This window comes from Scophthalmus maximus, chromosome 21, assembly GCF_022379125.1.
Source record: "Scophthalmus maximus strain ysfricsl-2021 chromosome 21, ASM2237912v1, whole genome shotgun sequence".
In the NCBI taxonomy this organism is placed as follows: Eukaryota; Metazoa; Chordata; class Actinopteri; order Pleuronectiformes; family Scophthalmidae; genus Scophthalmus; species Scophthalmus maximus.
This window is the reverse complement of record NC_061535.1, coordinates 8,228,438-8,245,643: the sequence shown is the minus strand read 5'-3', so window position 1 is coordinate 8,245,643 and position 17,206 is coordinate 8,228,438. Positions and strand designations below refer to the sequence as shown.

General features: G+C 40.2%; 1 protein-coding gene across 2 annotated transcripts; it reads right to left on the bottom strand.

Annotated features, from left to right (window-relative positions):
* Positions 1-4,984: 4,984 nt before the first annotated feature.
* Positions 4,985-15,821, bottom strand: LOC118291541 (agouti-signaling protein-like). 2 transcript variants are annotated; one of them, XM_035619848.2, is made up of 3 exons: positions 15,517-15,821; positions 7,615-7,688; positions 4,985-7,476 (listed from the first exon to the last, which is right to left on the bottom strand). In XM_035619848.2, the coding sequence occupies exons 1-3, from the start codon at positions 15,647-15,649 to the stop codon at positions 7,267-7,269; spliced, it is 417 nt and encodes a 138-aa protein (XP_035475741.1). In that variant the 5' UTR covers positions 15,650-15,821; the 3' UTR covers positions 4,985-7,266. The 2 variants fall into 2 exon arrangements, with proteins under 2 accessions (XP_035475741.1, XP_035475742.1); XM_035619849.2 differs by having other exon boundaries at positions 7,615-7,685.
* Positions 15,822-17,206: the final 1,385 nt, after the last annotated feature.

Here is a 17,206-nt window from a genome sequence, read left to right as displayed (position 1 = left end):
CAGGGCTGTATTGTGTTGTACCAGTGTAGGTGTGGACTGTTAAGCAGCCTTTAGGTCAGTTATGGCTTTTTCCGTGTCGTCAGTCCAGGGACCTCATTTATAAAACAGTGCAAAGGATCCATTTACAGGTACATGTGCACCAAGGTAGAAAGTGCTGTGAACCAAAAAAATCTGATTTATGAAACCCTCCAGGAAATGTTTCCTCCATAAATCACAGTCCACCTGGAAATCTGTGCACACGGATCAGGCTCATATCCCGCCCCTTACCCACATTCATCCATAAATGGACAATACAAAACACCTCATGAATGTTGCTGCATAAGAAAGGAACCTGCTGATCATTGGTTATTTATGGTTGATCAAGGCAACAACCAAATTTCTTTTTTTTTCTGACGCAGAAATCAATCTTTCAGGTTGTGCAATAACTATCACAAAATTACAAAACTCACATTGAACAATAATTTCTGCTGATAGTGGAGTTTTTTCTCACCACTGTCGCCAAGAGTTTTGTCATTGTGGAAACGGCTGGGTTTCTCTCTATGATAATGTAGGGTCTCGACCTTAAAGTGTAAACATTTATGCTGTGATTTGGTGCTAAACAAATAAAAGTGAAGTGAAATTTAGAACAAGTGTCAAACCTTTAGTTGTGTCAGTTATTGGTGTACTTAAACATTTGGTCTTTGCCCACAGTGTAGCTGGGACTTCTGAGAGCTCTGGTGATGAAACAGTTAGTTGTGCGTCAGTATGCAGTTGAAGGTGGACACTTTGGCTGTCAAACTCACTGTCCTGTACTGCTCTTGGCTAGAGAGACTTGTGGATATGGACAAAACATTTAGAAAATATTTGCTCAGTTGCTGATTGTGGTGGCACACATCATTTTTCCAGTAAGATAAGTTCATCTTATAGTGAACTTATCTGATACAAAGCCTTCTCTGAGCCAATTCTTTCTCATAGCCTGTGTCAGCATCATGTGAGATGTGTGTGGTGCAGTGGAAGTCAGCTTCAGCTATGTACTGCACTTTCTGTCCCTGCTTGCAGCTGTGAGCTTGTTCAATCAGCAGTTCTGTCCCCAAACATTCAGGTGCTGCATAAACTGGTTGCCTCTATTTGACCATTTATGTTGTATGCTCTGCGTGTTCAGAGTCTTATTCATATCTTCTATTGACCTAAATTTCCCTGCTCGGTGAACGCTAAGACAATGCCGGAACTAAACATAAAATATCTTCCCTTTAAATTCATGGGGCAGCAGGGGGAAAATAAGAGGGATAGTTTGATCCTTTCAACAATTTCATCTTTTACTGTAAGGGGAACAATACGCTATTATGTTACAGTACCACCACTGGCCCCTGTGGTGAATGCTGACAACACTCCTGACTCCGGACAAGATAAGTTGGCTGCGGTATGTGTGAGTGAGTTTTTTACCACATTCATTTGGTGTCTCCAGATGTTTCTTTTGGAGCTGTTCAGACAAGGGTCAAGCTCAACAATAATCTAGAGCTTATATTGATCAGAAAAAAAATATTTCAAGTCAATATATGATATGGTCGTATTAAGCATTTAATGTTGCAACCAACAAGATTAGAGACACTTTCTACAGTTTATTTAGATTAACCGATCATTCCTAATCATATGGTATAAATTACATCATTATAGTGTCATAAAGAGACTATAATTATAACAAAATTAAATTTAGTAATGCCTGATTTGGGTATATACAGTGCACAGGGTACGATAAACACAGAAGAGCAGATGGGGAAATGGTCACATCTTCCCTCAGAACTTTAGCCCCTTTGGCTTTTCGAGGATTTTTACCGCATTCCTTCCCCTTCTTGGAATTATCCAAAATTAAAATGCCTCTCGCCTGTTGGCATAACAGTGTTGGCTGCCATTTCGAGTGGTCAATAAGACTAGAACAGTGCATATAAATAAAGTCCATTTACCATTTTATGTTAAGAACAACTAACATATTGTCTGTCTGTTTGGCTCTGTTAGGGGTGCCACCCACAATACTTAAACCAGTGGCAATACTTGACACTGAGTTCACACAGACTAAATACACTAAGGAAGGATGGATAATGATAGACAAGTGAAACTAATCCCACAGTCAGGAAATGTACAAGGCCAAGTAAAGTATCTTGTGAAGATATCTGAACTGAGAGGAGAGTTCAAAGAGATAAGTCGAGATAAGATAGGAACTTTATTGATCCCAAGCTGACTGAATGACAATGAACAAAAAACATTACTCCGTCACTCCGTGACCAGCAGAGGACGCCAAAGAACACTTTCCTAAACATGTACCTGCAATATTTTATAAGTGTAGTAGTCCACCTTGTATATTGTTAAATCTTTGTGATGTGTCTGTATTATTGTGTCATATTAATTTGATTAATAATTTAGGCAAGGCAAGTGCATTGTTTAACCACCATTAAGACACAAGGTAATTCAAATTGCATTTAAAAGACAGTAAAAAAAAAAAGCTAAAGTTACAGGCTTTATATGTTTCTGTTGCTAAGTTGCAGCAAACAGTGTTGGTTTTAAGGCCTGATTTAAATGATGTGACTGTTCAATCAGAATGGAAATATTTTTCCAATTATGCGACTGGTGAAAGTCAGGTCAGACTTCATAACTATACCAAGATTCCTTGCTTGATTTGTAGTTTTCAGTTGATCTGTTAAATGCACTCATTTATTTTTTTACGTACTAATTCAGCAGAGGTAAGGGACTGCAGACACCTGGTGACACTGTTATGTAGGGTTGCATGTCATCCGCATAATTGTGGTAAAGTATTTTATAATATTACATTATCTGAGCAAGTTGGAGCATTGAGGTGTTGAATAGAAGAGATCCAAGAACAGACCCTTCAGGAACTCCAAGTATGATTTTTGCCTAGATTCATAATGATCAAATGACAGCTGTCCCTATCTTCCATATCTTGTAAATATGATTCGATCCTAAATATGATTTGACAATGTAATGTCTGGCTCACTAAGACATGATTTAATTGTGAATTTCTGTGATGCTGTGGTAAAACGGATACCACGGCAGTAGTAATATGCCTTACACTGAACTGGAAACCTAGAGAGAGTTAGAGTTTGTAGATTGAAATCAGCAGTGTGGTGTTTCAAGTGAAGAAAATGCTCTGTCAACATTCCCCAACTCTTACATGTGGACTGCGTTCATCATCACAATTCAATACCACTCAGTATAAAGCACATGCAAAAATAGTTGTTCTGTGAACAGGATATCCCAAAAGCCAAATCATTGGCTTGATCTGCTCATTGCTTGATTCATCAAGTGTTGCTTGTCAAAACTTTGCCCACTTTTGTGTAACTTTTCTTTATCTTTCCAGAACACACGATTATGAGGATCTGGAGAAATAATTAGACCATGTTACATGGTAGTACATGCAGGTTGGATGACATTACACCTCTGAAGCTTCATTTTTGTAGCAATAGCTCACAGTGGGTGTGAAGTGAGGTGTCATACATTGGCTTGGAGTGGTCACCTCTGCTAAGGCTATGGCACGGTTCCTATCTGTTATAGGTCATCACTGAAAATTTCTAGGATAATTCTTAGAAAAATATTGCTAAAAAAGTGTGGGAACCCGACTCTTCACAAAGTCAGAAAGAACATGCATGCCTGGTCCTAGTTTGAAGCAGGGTTTATCAAACTGATCAAAATTGAAAGGACCTCAAATGATTTTCTGATCGTCTCTAACCAGCTTATACACATATTCCAATTTTAATACATGTATCACACAGAAAAGGGCAGTTATTTTATCTTACAGTCACTGCAAACTGCATAAAATGGAACTGGGGTGACAGTGATTGTCCAAAAAATAAGTGGAATAGACAGAACAAAGAACAATAGCTGGCAGTGAACTCCATCTTATTCTCACGTGGCACAAGGTTTTGTAATCTTTGGCTCAGGTGCATATACTGAAATATTTGTGTTTTACCAAGATAAGACAAACTTGACACACCAGAGGTCTTTGAGAGCTCCTAAACAAATGATTTATTTAGAGAGAGCCTCTGAAGACATATCTAATATTAGGAAAAGATGGGACTCAAAACTGGGGTGAAAAAGATTCTGTGAATGAGTTTTTCACAAAATCACCCTGTGAAAGTGAATCCCCCCGGCAGTGATGCCCCCCATCTCACCCACAGTAATTACCAAAATCATCCATTAGCTTAACTTGTTAAGGTAATTTGTAAAATCCCTGGGCCTAAAGGGAAGTTACCTGCAGTGAGAGTTTATTAGTCGCCTAGTGTTCAAATCCGTGTGAGCAGATCCTCAGCAAGGGAGAGTCGTGTGGTGTTAATGTTATTATAGGTTATAAACAAATGCAAGACGTCACGATTCAGCAGGAAAATACCGTGTAAATTTGTAGGCCTGGCTCCAGTGCACCTACAGAGTCGAGACCATAAGTTATTGGTTTGAAGTGGTTTGTGGGAGACACTTGTGGAAGAGGGCAAACATTTGATGCCCTTATTGTGGGGTGGAAACCAGGGAAATTAAGGCGGATGTTAGCCTTCTCCCCTTGATTTACAACAAGTTGGAACTGAACTGAACTGTTTCTGGCAGCCAACTTTCAGGATCTTCTTTGTGCTGGTATGCCGACAACCTCTTTGCTGATCACACTCCTGAAGGGGAAATTACTTCATAAAAATCAATCGCATCCATCCAGAACTTTCCTGCTGATACATTTATGTCTGTTCCAGCTGAGCAGCCACCTGCAATTTTTGGATTGGTGCCTCGTTTCTCCATTTCACTTTCTCCAGCAGACACGCACAAAAATACAGAAGAAACTCCTTGATGTGTTAAAGAGAGATAAAGGTGGAGAAAGCGCCTACCCTCCAAACGATGGTTATAATTCTGTTGGAATGCTGTTGCACCGTGATCAATTAAAATAAAAGGTTGTTAATCTATGCAACACTTTTCCAGCCATTACAGACACAGGGAACTGAGGAGAGGACAGAAAAGCTTTCATCATTAATGTTTTATTTCATCTTATTATTGTAACAATTCAAGAGAAATTATTGATTCGGATGTGAGTTCATACCTTTTCAGTTTATGAGATCCTCCTGACACGTTTCAAAATTTATGGAAATCCTCACGTGATTGTCTGAGCTCCAAATCCAGTAATATAGATCAGGGGTATTCAACAAAAAATTGAAAAGGTCCAGTTAGAGAAAATCTCCTCAAGCAAAGGTCCGGAACATCATAATGTCTAACTTGCGTTATGATTGTGATATATACAGAAGTAGCCTAGTAGTTCTATCAATGTCTGTAATCAACAATGGAATGTCAAATCAAGGAACATACAAGTTAAAAACATTTTAACAAAATTTATTGTTAACATTGAAACATATATAATACGTTACTTTAGATATAGCCTATGAACAATCTTCTTCTATTATGAAGTTAAAGAAGGACTGCATTTTACAAATGATATTTAAATTGTGCATCTTAAAACAAAGTGCTTGATTTCAGAAAAAATACAAAATAAAGTGTAGCAGCAGCTTGAGTTTCCCCTTTTCTGTAACTTTCACATCTCGACTTAACAGTCTCAACCAATTTTAATAACGGATAGATCTCAAAAGATCTTAACAATTTTAGTTTTACAGTTTCTCACAACTTTCCCAGTTATAGCCTATTCCACTTCCCCACTTCCTGTTGTTCAGTGAGAGAATTGAGCTCTAGCTTGTCCTGCCAGGGTTTAAAATTTGGGCTGGAATGGTGTCAGGGCCATTCTCGTACACATGTGCAGGTGCTCATTGGTGAGCCTGAAACGATATTTAGTTTTAATTATGTTCATTGTGGAGAAAGCTGCCTCGCAGCAGTATGTGGAGCCAAACATGGTCAAGATGTACAGGGCTACTTTCCTCAGACCTGGTAAAGCTGTCTCAGAGACCATTTGGAGCCAGACGGTGGCAGGGTCAGTTCTTCCAAACTGCTCTTTCAGGGCCACATCTGCTTGGAGATCAATCAGTTGCATCGGGAGAAGCCCAGATGCAACTTGTTGAAGAACCTTGCATAAACTAACAACTGAGCATTGTCAGACACCTCAGTGGACTCATCTACAGTCAAGCCTACACATGGTGTCTTATGAATGGGTTCATCCTGCTGACAAAGGTATTTGCTTTATTTTGTCACAAAGCTCTTCTTTTTGTTTACCCTCAAGTAATGTTTCTGCTACTGCACTCATGCACTCCTTGACAACACCTCCGTCTGTAAAGGGCTTTTTGTGTTGACCTCAGATCCAAGCAACTCCGAGGGAACATTCATGAGCATGTTGTTGGGCAGTGAAAGAATGGATTAAAATCCTGGTGGATGATCGTATTGGGCTCTGAGACTGCTAATCTTCCTGGACCTCAGTTCAGACTTGATTGTTCAAAAGCTTCTTGCTTCGTCTCATAGTGGCGTTTCACATCATCCTAAATATCCTCTCAGTTTCAAATGAATGAATGAATGCACATGGTTACGCAAACCTTTACAGGTTCAGTGTGCAGGATTTAGTCATATCTAGTGGTGAAGTTGCAGAATGCAACTAACCGAATTCCCTTCTCCTCACCTTTTCCCTCCAAGCATGTAGTAGACGGTAACTTTAAAATGTCCCTCTCTAGACCCGGTGTTTGATTTGTCCTTTCTGGGCTACTATAGCAACATGGCGGACTCTGTGTAAGAGGACCCGCTCCTGATGTTATAAAGTAATGAAAACACAATTCTTAATTTCAGGTGACATATACACTAACTAAAACATAATTATGAATATTATAATAATATTTCTGCCAATAGATTACCCCAGAATTGTACACACTGGATCTAAAAAAAAATACACTTCATTTAAAACCAACCATGTCTTAAAAAAAAAAACATCGGGACCATACCAAAACCTTGAAAATGGAATAAATTCATGAATAAATAGAGATACATGTACATGCATAGCATTTCATTTGTTAAATATTTAAAAAACAGACTGGATTTCAAATGAACACATGATTGAGTACAGACATAACATACGTTTAAGAAACACCTACTCCATACTTCACTTTGTACATCAAATTTTACACAAAGTTTTAATTAAGTGTCTAAACTGTGTCAAAAACTGGAATAACACACTTTCATATTTTTGGATCATGCATATATGCAACTAACACTGATTTTGCCAGTAACTCAGCAATAAGCAGTTTGCATTCCAGTCCTTACTTTACCAAGCATCCAAAGGCTCCCAATCTTCGTGGACCCCATGCATGCGGCTCTATTTTATGTTTTCTTCTCGTATTGTGAGTTTTTTCTCCGGCAGAAGCAGATAGCGTTGAAGAAGCGGCAGTGACACATGTTGTGTGGTCCACAGCAGCCAGACTGGGGTAAACAGGTTTGTGCAGGCTGAGAGCACGTGGGCATCACAGGTTTGGGTGCCACTTTACGGGGACGAGGCAGGACATTTGGAGAAACATGAACCACTCCGGGCTTCTAGAAGGTGAGGAGAACAGAGGAGAGAGATCAGCAAAAGCTTTTTTTCGAATCTGTTATGGTTCCAAAAAGGCGTAAACTGTTGTTTTCATTTGTGCACATGAATAATGGAAGATAAACTGCAGATCTTCCTCTTACCGGCACACTCTGCCGTTCATACTGTCCTCTCCTTGCGAACAGCGGCCTCTGTCTTCCATGGTTTGAAGTCCCTGCTGAAACGACATCAAGACTATATGGTCAGATAATTGGGCTGCAGGACATCTCTGCCAGACATTCCTTTGTGTTTAACCTTCAGTCACCATTAGTGTTTGCAATGCTCAGAAATGATCATTATACATTAAATCACAGTCAGGGAGCAGCGGGGCCAGCCCTGACATCATGAATGTCCCTGACTGATGTTGTTGTGTTTGACCAGACATGATCCAGAAGCAAGCTTGGTTTGGGCCTGGTCTTGTTTAACAACACTTATTGCTGTGCAGTGTATATTTTCACAATCCTCTGAGATGCCTCTTACTATCTGGATTAAAAAGAACAACAATGCACAAGATTTTTTTTAGCCCATGCTCAGAGTTGTGATGTATTATTTTCAGCTGTCCGGCCACTGTCTTTGTATAAATTGGGAAACAATGACAGCCTTCACAACAGCCTTTTTTAAAAACGACGAAAGGTGCTCTTTCCCTTTGTCACTTGAATGCAGTAAAAGTAGTTATGCCTTAGTGGGACAAAGAAATACTCATATTAGTACATAAGTAAAAGTGCCCAAGTATTATGGTCAGAAAATGTGGGTTGTGTACAGAGTAGAAGTAGCATAAAGTGGAAATACTGCAGTAAAGTACAAGAACCTCAAAATTGTCATACATACATGTATCCTAATACCTACAATTAATAATAACTATAATATAAATCTCGTGGTGTGACAATCATATGATTCTGTTATCACAATCACAATATATTTCCCTTCCTTCTCTGTCTCTTCTAGAGGGCCTCAGTGTGTGTGTGTGTGTGTGTGTGTGTGTGTGTGTGAGAGAGAGAGAGAGAGAGAGAGAGAGAGAGAGCGAGCGAGCGAGAAGACACAGTGATACTGACAAGATAATGACCTTGCAGACAGTTCTAAAGCAGAGACGGAGTATCCTGGGGGCCTTGCTGCTCGTTGTCAGGCTTCATTACTCCTAATTTACTGCATAGTCAAAATATCAGATGTATTACTTCAAACAAGGTGTTTAAGTACCACAATAAATAATTCAAATGGTTCAGTTAGCAGTTTTGTTCTTTAGGTATTATTGAAAAGCAGTTTTAGTCAAACACATTTGAAGTATTCCAGTGACATACCAACACTGATTTGACAGTGTAATCCAACCTGTGGTCATTTAGTCTGTCAAACAGATTACACTATACAGGACAAGAATCCTGTAGAGGCCCAATTCTGCAGAATTAGGTCTTTATCCACTCCCCCTGGTTATTAATATAAATAAAAACATTTCAGTTTTGGCAACATCTCATATTAAACCCCACTGAGAATTCAGGCAATCCAAACCCAGGAGCTGGTGCTGAGACTCACCAGTCAAATATCACGCAGCACTGTTCGACCTCAGACCAGCACTGCTTTCCAACCACTAATCAGAGGACACCACATTATTAAATTAACAAAAGATGCCTATCTGGAGCACTGGATTAATCAAACCCAAACTCAAAACAAACATGGTTGAGGTCCGTCTGCCCCCTAAACCATGAATATAAATTGATGTCTCTTTACTTTCAGAGATACAGAGCAGAGACAAAAATCCAGAACAGATAGCGACTCCGTGACCGCAGTCTCACCACAGAGAGAGGACGACACAACAAGTCCTGGCAAGCAACAGAAAGAGTCTGTGGTCACTGCACGACAGCTGAGGTAGAGACGTCTGTGGTGAATATAATAATGTCAACGTGGAGAAACTTTCTGACATGTGATTTGTTAATCCTGATTTTCACAGAGCTGGATGACAGTGGAGAGCAACAGACACTATTGAGGAAACGTGACGAACAGAGCTTCCCGATCTAAACAGTGTGACTGGTAATTACCTTGACAGAGCCTATTACACACACACACACACACACACACACACACACACACACACACTTACGTTTACTGTTTTTTTTTCTTTTCTTCATTTCTTGAGCAGAGGACGCCCCTCTCCCAGGTCATGTAAGGTCAATCAAACATGGGAGCTGCTTTACATTGTAAGCGTTTCTCATTCAACTTTTTAATGCTATTCTTTTTCCTTTTCTTTTCTTTTTGAGGGTGCTGGGATTTTGCTGTGATTACTCCTCCTGTAAACCTAGCAAACACATTGGCGTCCAAAAGTCTAAGACCATTCTCCTATAAACATGTACATCTGCAGCTCACTGTATGTGACAGAGTTATCACCTTGCTAACATTATGCAGCAATACATCTGGATATAATAAAACTGTCTTATTAAAAGTTACAGTATAACTTAACTGTGAACAACTGTATGACTGAGAGCATGTGATAAATAAGAGAGCGGGGCCCCCATGCTATGTCGTGATTATTCCACTTAAGCCTATGCCATTTTCTTTCCAAACTCACAGTATATGATTTTTAAACGTTTTGTATAGGTGAGTTGATTCGTACCAATCAAGCCCTGTAGAATTTAAGTGCGATGAAACGACCAACGTTTAAACACCTATTTCCCTGGATGACCAATGCAACATGAGAGCCAATGTGTTACCTACAATGTACGTTGCACGTATGTACATTTTAAACTCAATAAAGTGAAGTAATACAAGTTGTTTAACGAATGACCATTTTTTGTTACCCTGCATGTAGTGTGAAGCACGGTATTTTGCTCGCCGTCAAAGCGCATGAACGGATTTTCACCAAACTTAGTGTTTATGTTTTTATTATTATAAGGTCAACAAAAACATTATGTGATTATTCAAGATTTTGCCACAAATAATTGAGAGAATCTTATATTGATCAGTAAATTACTCTCCATCAAGAGTAATAGTTCAGTGAGATTATGAAGAAGTCATTAAAAAATGTCATGCATAGTTCAAAATAGTTCACAGGTAACTCTGCACCTTATAGGACTATAGACACGACCGTAATCTTATATAGATCCAAAAATAATCTATGATCGTAGGGCTGGAATGACGACCAAATCCCATTTCATGTCCTTATCCGAACTAATAATGCCAAGTTTTCTGTACACTTTACACTGAATCCACAAACAACTCATTTGTACAATAATATGACATTTATTTGAACAAGAACAAATGTTACACAAAATTAAACATTGGTTTTTGGTACATACAAAAAAGATGGTCCCCACCTAATGCTGATAATGGAGAGGAGGAGGTTGAAGGGAGGAGAGCGGTTAAACTGTGTCCTGGTTTCTCCAGTGTATCGCTGAACTGGGAGATGGAGTGAGAGAGGTATAGAAAGAGTGAGAGTTGTTAGAGTCTATGGACTTTGATAATCCCTGTGCCGTCTGCACTCTAGTTTCCAATCTTCACCACATCGTTCAGGGTGGTGTGGTGACGTCAACTGGGCAAGTTTTTTGGTAGCCACTTTCGGTATTTCTCATGTTTCTCAGGTTCATCTACCTGCTGTAGTCTTTAGCCACAACCAGCCTCATCTTGTCTGCCAGTCCAGACCAGAACCACATCCAAACAAGCCCCTGCCAGACCCGATCTCCTCCACAAATCCAGTGAAAATCTAAGAGACTCATTTCAGCCTCGATTCCCTGCTTCGGTGGAAAACACCTGAGCCAGTTTTGATCGGGGTCTTCCCTGCTTCTGTGGATTCGGATTGGATCGCAGTTGAACCAGTTTTTACATTCTTTGTTATTGTTCTGTGTTCTGCCTTGAGAGTCCAGACCAAAACCTTTTCAAAGAAATCTTAACTCCTTACCAGCATTCAAAATTGTTCCAGGATGAGACTATATTGTTTGTCATCTCTGACTTACTCCCCCCCACATTATGTTCTCACGGGAATAAATGTTCAAAACTGCAGAATAACAGTCAAGGCTTGACTTGGGTAGATATTTGTACTAAGTCGACTTCAAGGTTTTTCCATCTCTCTGTGATACCCATTGAGCTTGTTTGTCACAGGGTTCAAGAACTTTGCAAGTTAAAGGTTGTAATGGCTGTGTTTGTTCGACTGTCACACACCCAGAAATATATATAAAAAATAATTCAATCATAATTCATTTCATTATTAAGCAGTTTGATCTGATAGTGACAACATGGAGTCCTGCTCTAATGGAAAACACCTAGAAGAAGAAGCCAAGTGCCACAAGACAGCCAACACTAACAGAAACGTTTGGCTGAACTTAGGGTACAAGGAGCTGGTGACACTGAGAAGTGGATGTTCTGACTTGACAGTTGATACCAGTTTGTTTGTATAGCCACAGGTACGTCTTGGGGAAACGCAGCTTTCTTCAGAAACAGTGTTCAACTTGCATCCGGATGGCAAATGGAGTCGCTCACCGATGATCATCAACACAGAGAAAACAAGGGAGTGTACAGCCAACACACACGGGAAGACCTATCAAGCCTGGACAGAAGTGGTGTTCCCTGTGTGTGAACTCACTGAATTCACTGTTGGAACAGAAACTGGCGACGATACACTGGTGACTGACTACGAAGAGCCAAAACCAACATCTGCAGCAATCCATTTTGCTCTAGTCCGCCCAAACCTGTTTCAAGTGGCATTAGCCCAGACTTGCTTTATTGTTTACTAATCCGGCTGGTTGATGACGTCAAGAAATTAGCTCAGGAAAGCGTGCATCAAACCAAACCATTACAAGAGGGGCGATTCCAGGATATTCACTTAGAAAACACGGGACGTGTACCAACCAGGAACAGAGACGTGGTCTGTGGTCAAGTTGTGTCTCTCCTCCTATCTGAAAAACGTGGTGCAGTGATTACGCATCGCAAAACAAACAGCTCTGGTCCATTGGTGTTGAACACTATTAGACCGAGAATAGTCTTGTCCAGTGGCATTGAGGGGACACCAGGGGGGTGAGGGCAATTATATTTTGGGGGGTGAGTGTTGGGCAGCTTTGCCCCCTGCTGCCAACCCCTTTAGACATACCCCTGCATTACAAGCTATAACTTGCAAATTCCCTTGACCCGATGAAAAACAGGCTCAGTAGGTATCACGCAGAGATAGAAAATATCTAAATATCTACCAATTAATAAAACCACTAGAACTAATATTACAGCCAGTCAAAAGCAAAAAAGATCTTTTAAAAAATTGTATTATTTATTATAATATAACCTTTTTTAAATATTTAAATATCTGCAATTAGTATTAGTACCTGCCCATATCAAAGTTTGGAAAATATACAGTCAAATGATCTTATAAAGTGAGTTTTTCAGCTACATCGCCATATTTAGGAACATCTGTGGCACAAACTTTCTTGTGCAGGACCAAATTAGTTTTGTTGTGCATGATAGAACTATATTAATACTACACAGAATCAAATTTTGGTTTCAAGACAGCGAAAACCAATGGATATGTATATATATTTCCGAATACATTGTTTGAAAATTTGATGATTGAGAAATATTCTGCAGCAACTACTTATATGAAAACATTATTGCAAATCTCCCTTCACACGACTTGGATGTCCAGAAAAATACCAACCAATGCTTATAACTACCTTATAACATTAATGTAATTTAGTCATTACTACATTATGGCATAACTACTCAATAATTATCACTACATTATCACATGAGTACTCAGTAGTCACTACTACATCATCACATGTAGATACGATAAGATAAGATGCACCTTCATTGGTGGGGAATGTTCAATTAGACACAGCAGCACGACAAAGTAGCAGTGCAAGGTTGTGGTCAGATTATTACACGAGTACTTAGTAGACATTAGTACAGTATAGACTATTTTCACAGCAGACATTTTTACATGTTACAGTAGGAAAAGCACATGGGTTGATAATGAAATGAATTACTGGGGCTGTGTCCAAAATCACCCACTCATTCGCTATACCCCCTACTCACTATCTAGGGAATTCTATGTAGTGCACTATATAGTGAACTCATTGGCAGATTAAAAAAAACACTTTCTGACACTACTTGGGTCACGCCGATATTATGACGTACAGCAACAAAACTGCTGGACTTGTGGACAATCCCATAATATATTCTAAATATGTTTCTTTTTTACAATTTGTATTAACATGTTTTAACCTGTCATCACCAATCACCAGAGAGGGAAGGCTGAGATGTGCTGCTCTTGCTAAACTACAATTTGACATCTTCAGCTTGTAAGTGAAAATATGAAGATGCATTCATAATCAAAATATACATAGATGATCTGAATTCTCTGTGAGACTGTTATGGTCAGACCACACTTTCTCCTGGGGAAACTTGGAGAAGGCACAATTTAGTTTTCAGCGCCATGAGGGTATATATTGCTCGGTTAGTGACCGTGGGTTGTGCTTAATGTACTTAATGATGCATTGACGGATACAATGAGTAAACTATATAGGGTATAAGAAATTTCACTAATCATTCGGACAGCACTACACAATGGCAGACTCACTATATAGTGCACTATATAGTGAGTAGGGGGTGACTTCGGACAAAGCCATGGTTAATGTTATCAGGGACACATGGGGCCTTTCCGCCTGTGACATGTTAAAATGTCTGCTGTGAGAAAGGTCAGGACTTTTACATGAGTGCCTGAGTATTCATTGGTCTGACCACACCAATTTTAAAACGTGGCCTTCCTTTTGATCTCAACTACACACCTGTAGATTTTTGTGACTATCTTTGCAGAGCTATTTCAGTGCCAAACTTTGTCCACAGAGAGACCAACGGATATATATACACCTGCCAAAGTAATGAAAACCTTCACTGTGATAGTTCCCACTTCACTAAGTGTCTCCACGACCACATTGTGCCATGATGGGACACACGCGTGCTCCCTCTCTCTCTCTCTGCAACACACACGAGGTGAAAGTAACCAGCCCCTCCGTCATGACTGGTAATAAGCAGTTGGTGAGGCTCAGGGTACACACACTCACACACACACACGCACACACACACACACACACACACACACACACATACACACACAAACGCACACACACACACACACACACACACGCGCGCACGCACACAAAGAATTACAAAAATGATGAAATTTAACTCCGAGGGCCAAACTTCAGCAGTTCATAACAAAAAAGGTATTTGCAGTAGAGCTGTAGGATATTGAAAGATCTCATGAATTTCATAGTTTTCACAGGAATCGTTTCAAGTAAAATCCATGACATGAACCTTGGCGGTTCAAAGGTGAGTTGTTATGGAATGACCCATACATTCATGGGGCGATCATATTTTACGATGTGTGGCTCCAGTAGACGATTTTTAGACTTGTCAGACATGAATAACAGATCACATATGAGTTGCTGCTGCCTGGCTTTGAGATAGATTTGGATGAGACAAACTGTACATTTAAAAAATAAGTGAGCCCCACCACTGCCTCGTAACCCCACCCCAAGTCCAACCTCAGGCATGTGCGACGTATTGTACATATTGTACAGGAGATCTCTACAGAGAAGCAGGCTCGCTGTATATTCATATATCGATCCTGCTCACATTTCAGGATCTCTTTGAAATACTTTGAATTTAAAGCACATGTTAATCTATCATATATTAGATTTCATATTCAGACTGCATCCATCCCTGGGGTCACGTGTTAATCTTGGAGGAAGAAACTTGGAGAAAGACAAAGCACAGGACATACACAACAGGTAGCCTGGTCTAGGTGAGAGACGTTTTAAATATGATGTCTTGCTCCAGTAAATGGCAGTTTGCATGATTTTTCACTGTCATATAGCAAGTTATAGTTCTGTGCAGTGGTTTCATAATAAAACCAAGTTTTTGAGTAGGTTTTATTAATGATTGCGTGGAAAGCTGTTTTCATGATCATCTCATGTGACCAAAGCGACAGTGACGGGGACCCCTGGACGACAGGAGCCCTGGAGGCCACTGGAACCCACCTGCGCTCTGGGTGGCTCGCTCCCTGTTGGCGGACAGATTCCTGTTGGTCGCTTGAGGTTCGTTGCGGGCGAAGATTCCGGCGTCTGCGAAGGTCACATGCAGGACGCACAAACACAAGACTGCAAGCTTCATCCTGTCTGCCGCCCGGCTCCCGGTCCCTGTGCGTCTCTGTCTCTGTCTCTGTCTCCTCCGATGCGTCAAACGAGCCCAACGTGCAGGACGCGCGCGTCGCGGTGGCGGCTCCTGCGGCTGCGGCGCGTAAAATCCAACTTGATATTTTGATGTCTTGTTCTCTGTGTCTGCCTCTCACTCCACTCCGACTTCACTTTATTTGAGAGGCAGGCTTACACATGCACAGCACACGCCCCTCTTTGTCTTCACGCCTCTCAGCATCATAAACACCCTTGACCTACATGGTTTTGGCTCATTCAGATTACCCATAGGTATAAAACTGCACATGCACACTTCATATTTCAACTGCTCTATTATAAAATAGGGTTGTTGTTGGCTTTAAAATAGTACGTCTTCTCTTATAGTATTTGCTTCATGCTAAATTCCTGGGCCTGATAAACTAATGTCATGACTTGACTGAAAAAGGTGTACCTTAGAGTGATCTTATAGATTATATATCAAATTAAACAGCCTTATCCAAAGTCTAAGTATATTATTATTACAGTAAATTATACGCATGGAGGGTCACAATACAGGTGCACTGATATTCATTCATTAAGTCCTAGCTAACGCACATATCACCGTGAATTGATGTGACTCATGAAGAACCAGACCATGAATTGATGCTTTTAATTGATGTTCATTTATATCAATTATCCCATTAAAAGTATGAGTCATGTATGAATTGTTATTAACCGATTAATTCCCTATCAAGTGGGTGGAAGGCATGTTCACTTTTGCCTTCTGTACTCAGGATGTCATAGCAGATCAGGATGCGTGTCTGTTAATTGCCTAATGCCTTGTTGTTGAGGGGATAAGAATTCTCCTGGCCGAGGGTTGCGGTCCAGGTTTGAAAGGCAGGACACGGACAGAACGTGCGGTCAGGTATTTCTATTTCAGTGGCAGCAGCTGTAAAGTGCTCAGATTCAGATATTTGCGCGCCGCCACCCAACGTCCCCCTCCTTCAACCACATTCTCTGACATTGTTTTCACGGTGCAGCAATCCCAGACTTCACACATTAGTATGGATGAATAGGGCCTGCCAGGGAGTTTAGAAACCAATAACCATGGCCACATGTGTAGACAAATTAAAGTCATAACATCGAGGGATGACCACAAATCATCAGCTAATGACTTGTTAAAAGAGGTGCTGGTCATGATTTCACTTTTGGACAGTCCTTGCCGAAATCAGTAAAGCCAATTACTCACAACAGAAGAAGTAGAAGCCCGGATTCCTGAATTGGGTATATATTCAAAAATATATCTTTATCATCTATATCATAGGAGTTTGTTTCCAAACAGTTTCCAAACTCATGCCCTGACCAATGGAAAAAACAAAACAAAAACAGAGGTCAAACAGTTATATCCAAAGGGGAAAAGGAAAATACATTTTTAGGGAACAAAAGGTGTTTTTCAACATCCCTTTATTTAGCTGTTTTGGACTGCATAATACAAAATTAGCATATCATACACAAAATGGAAAGCCGCCCGCCCTCTTCCCTACCCTCTCATCCTCTC

Bases quoted from the DNA above. Each gene is read 5' to 3' on its own strand.
- LOC118291541 (XM_035619848.2), bottom strand. From the start codon at position 15,649: ATGAAGCTTGCAGTCTTGTGTTTGTGCGTCCTGCATGTGACCTTCGCA. The intron at 7,689-15,516 runs GTGGGTTCCAGT...ATGTCGTTTCAG, and splicing joins GCGAGCCACCCAGAGCGCAG to CAGGGACTTCAAACCATGGA. The intron at 7,477-7,614 runs GTAAGAGGAAGA...CTCACCTTCTAG, and splicing joins ATGAACGGCAGAGTGTGCCG to AAGCCCGGAGTGGTTCATGT.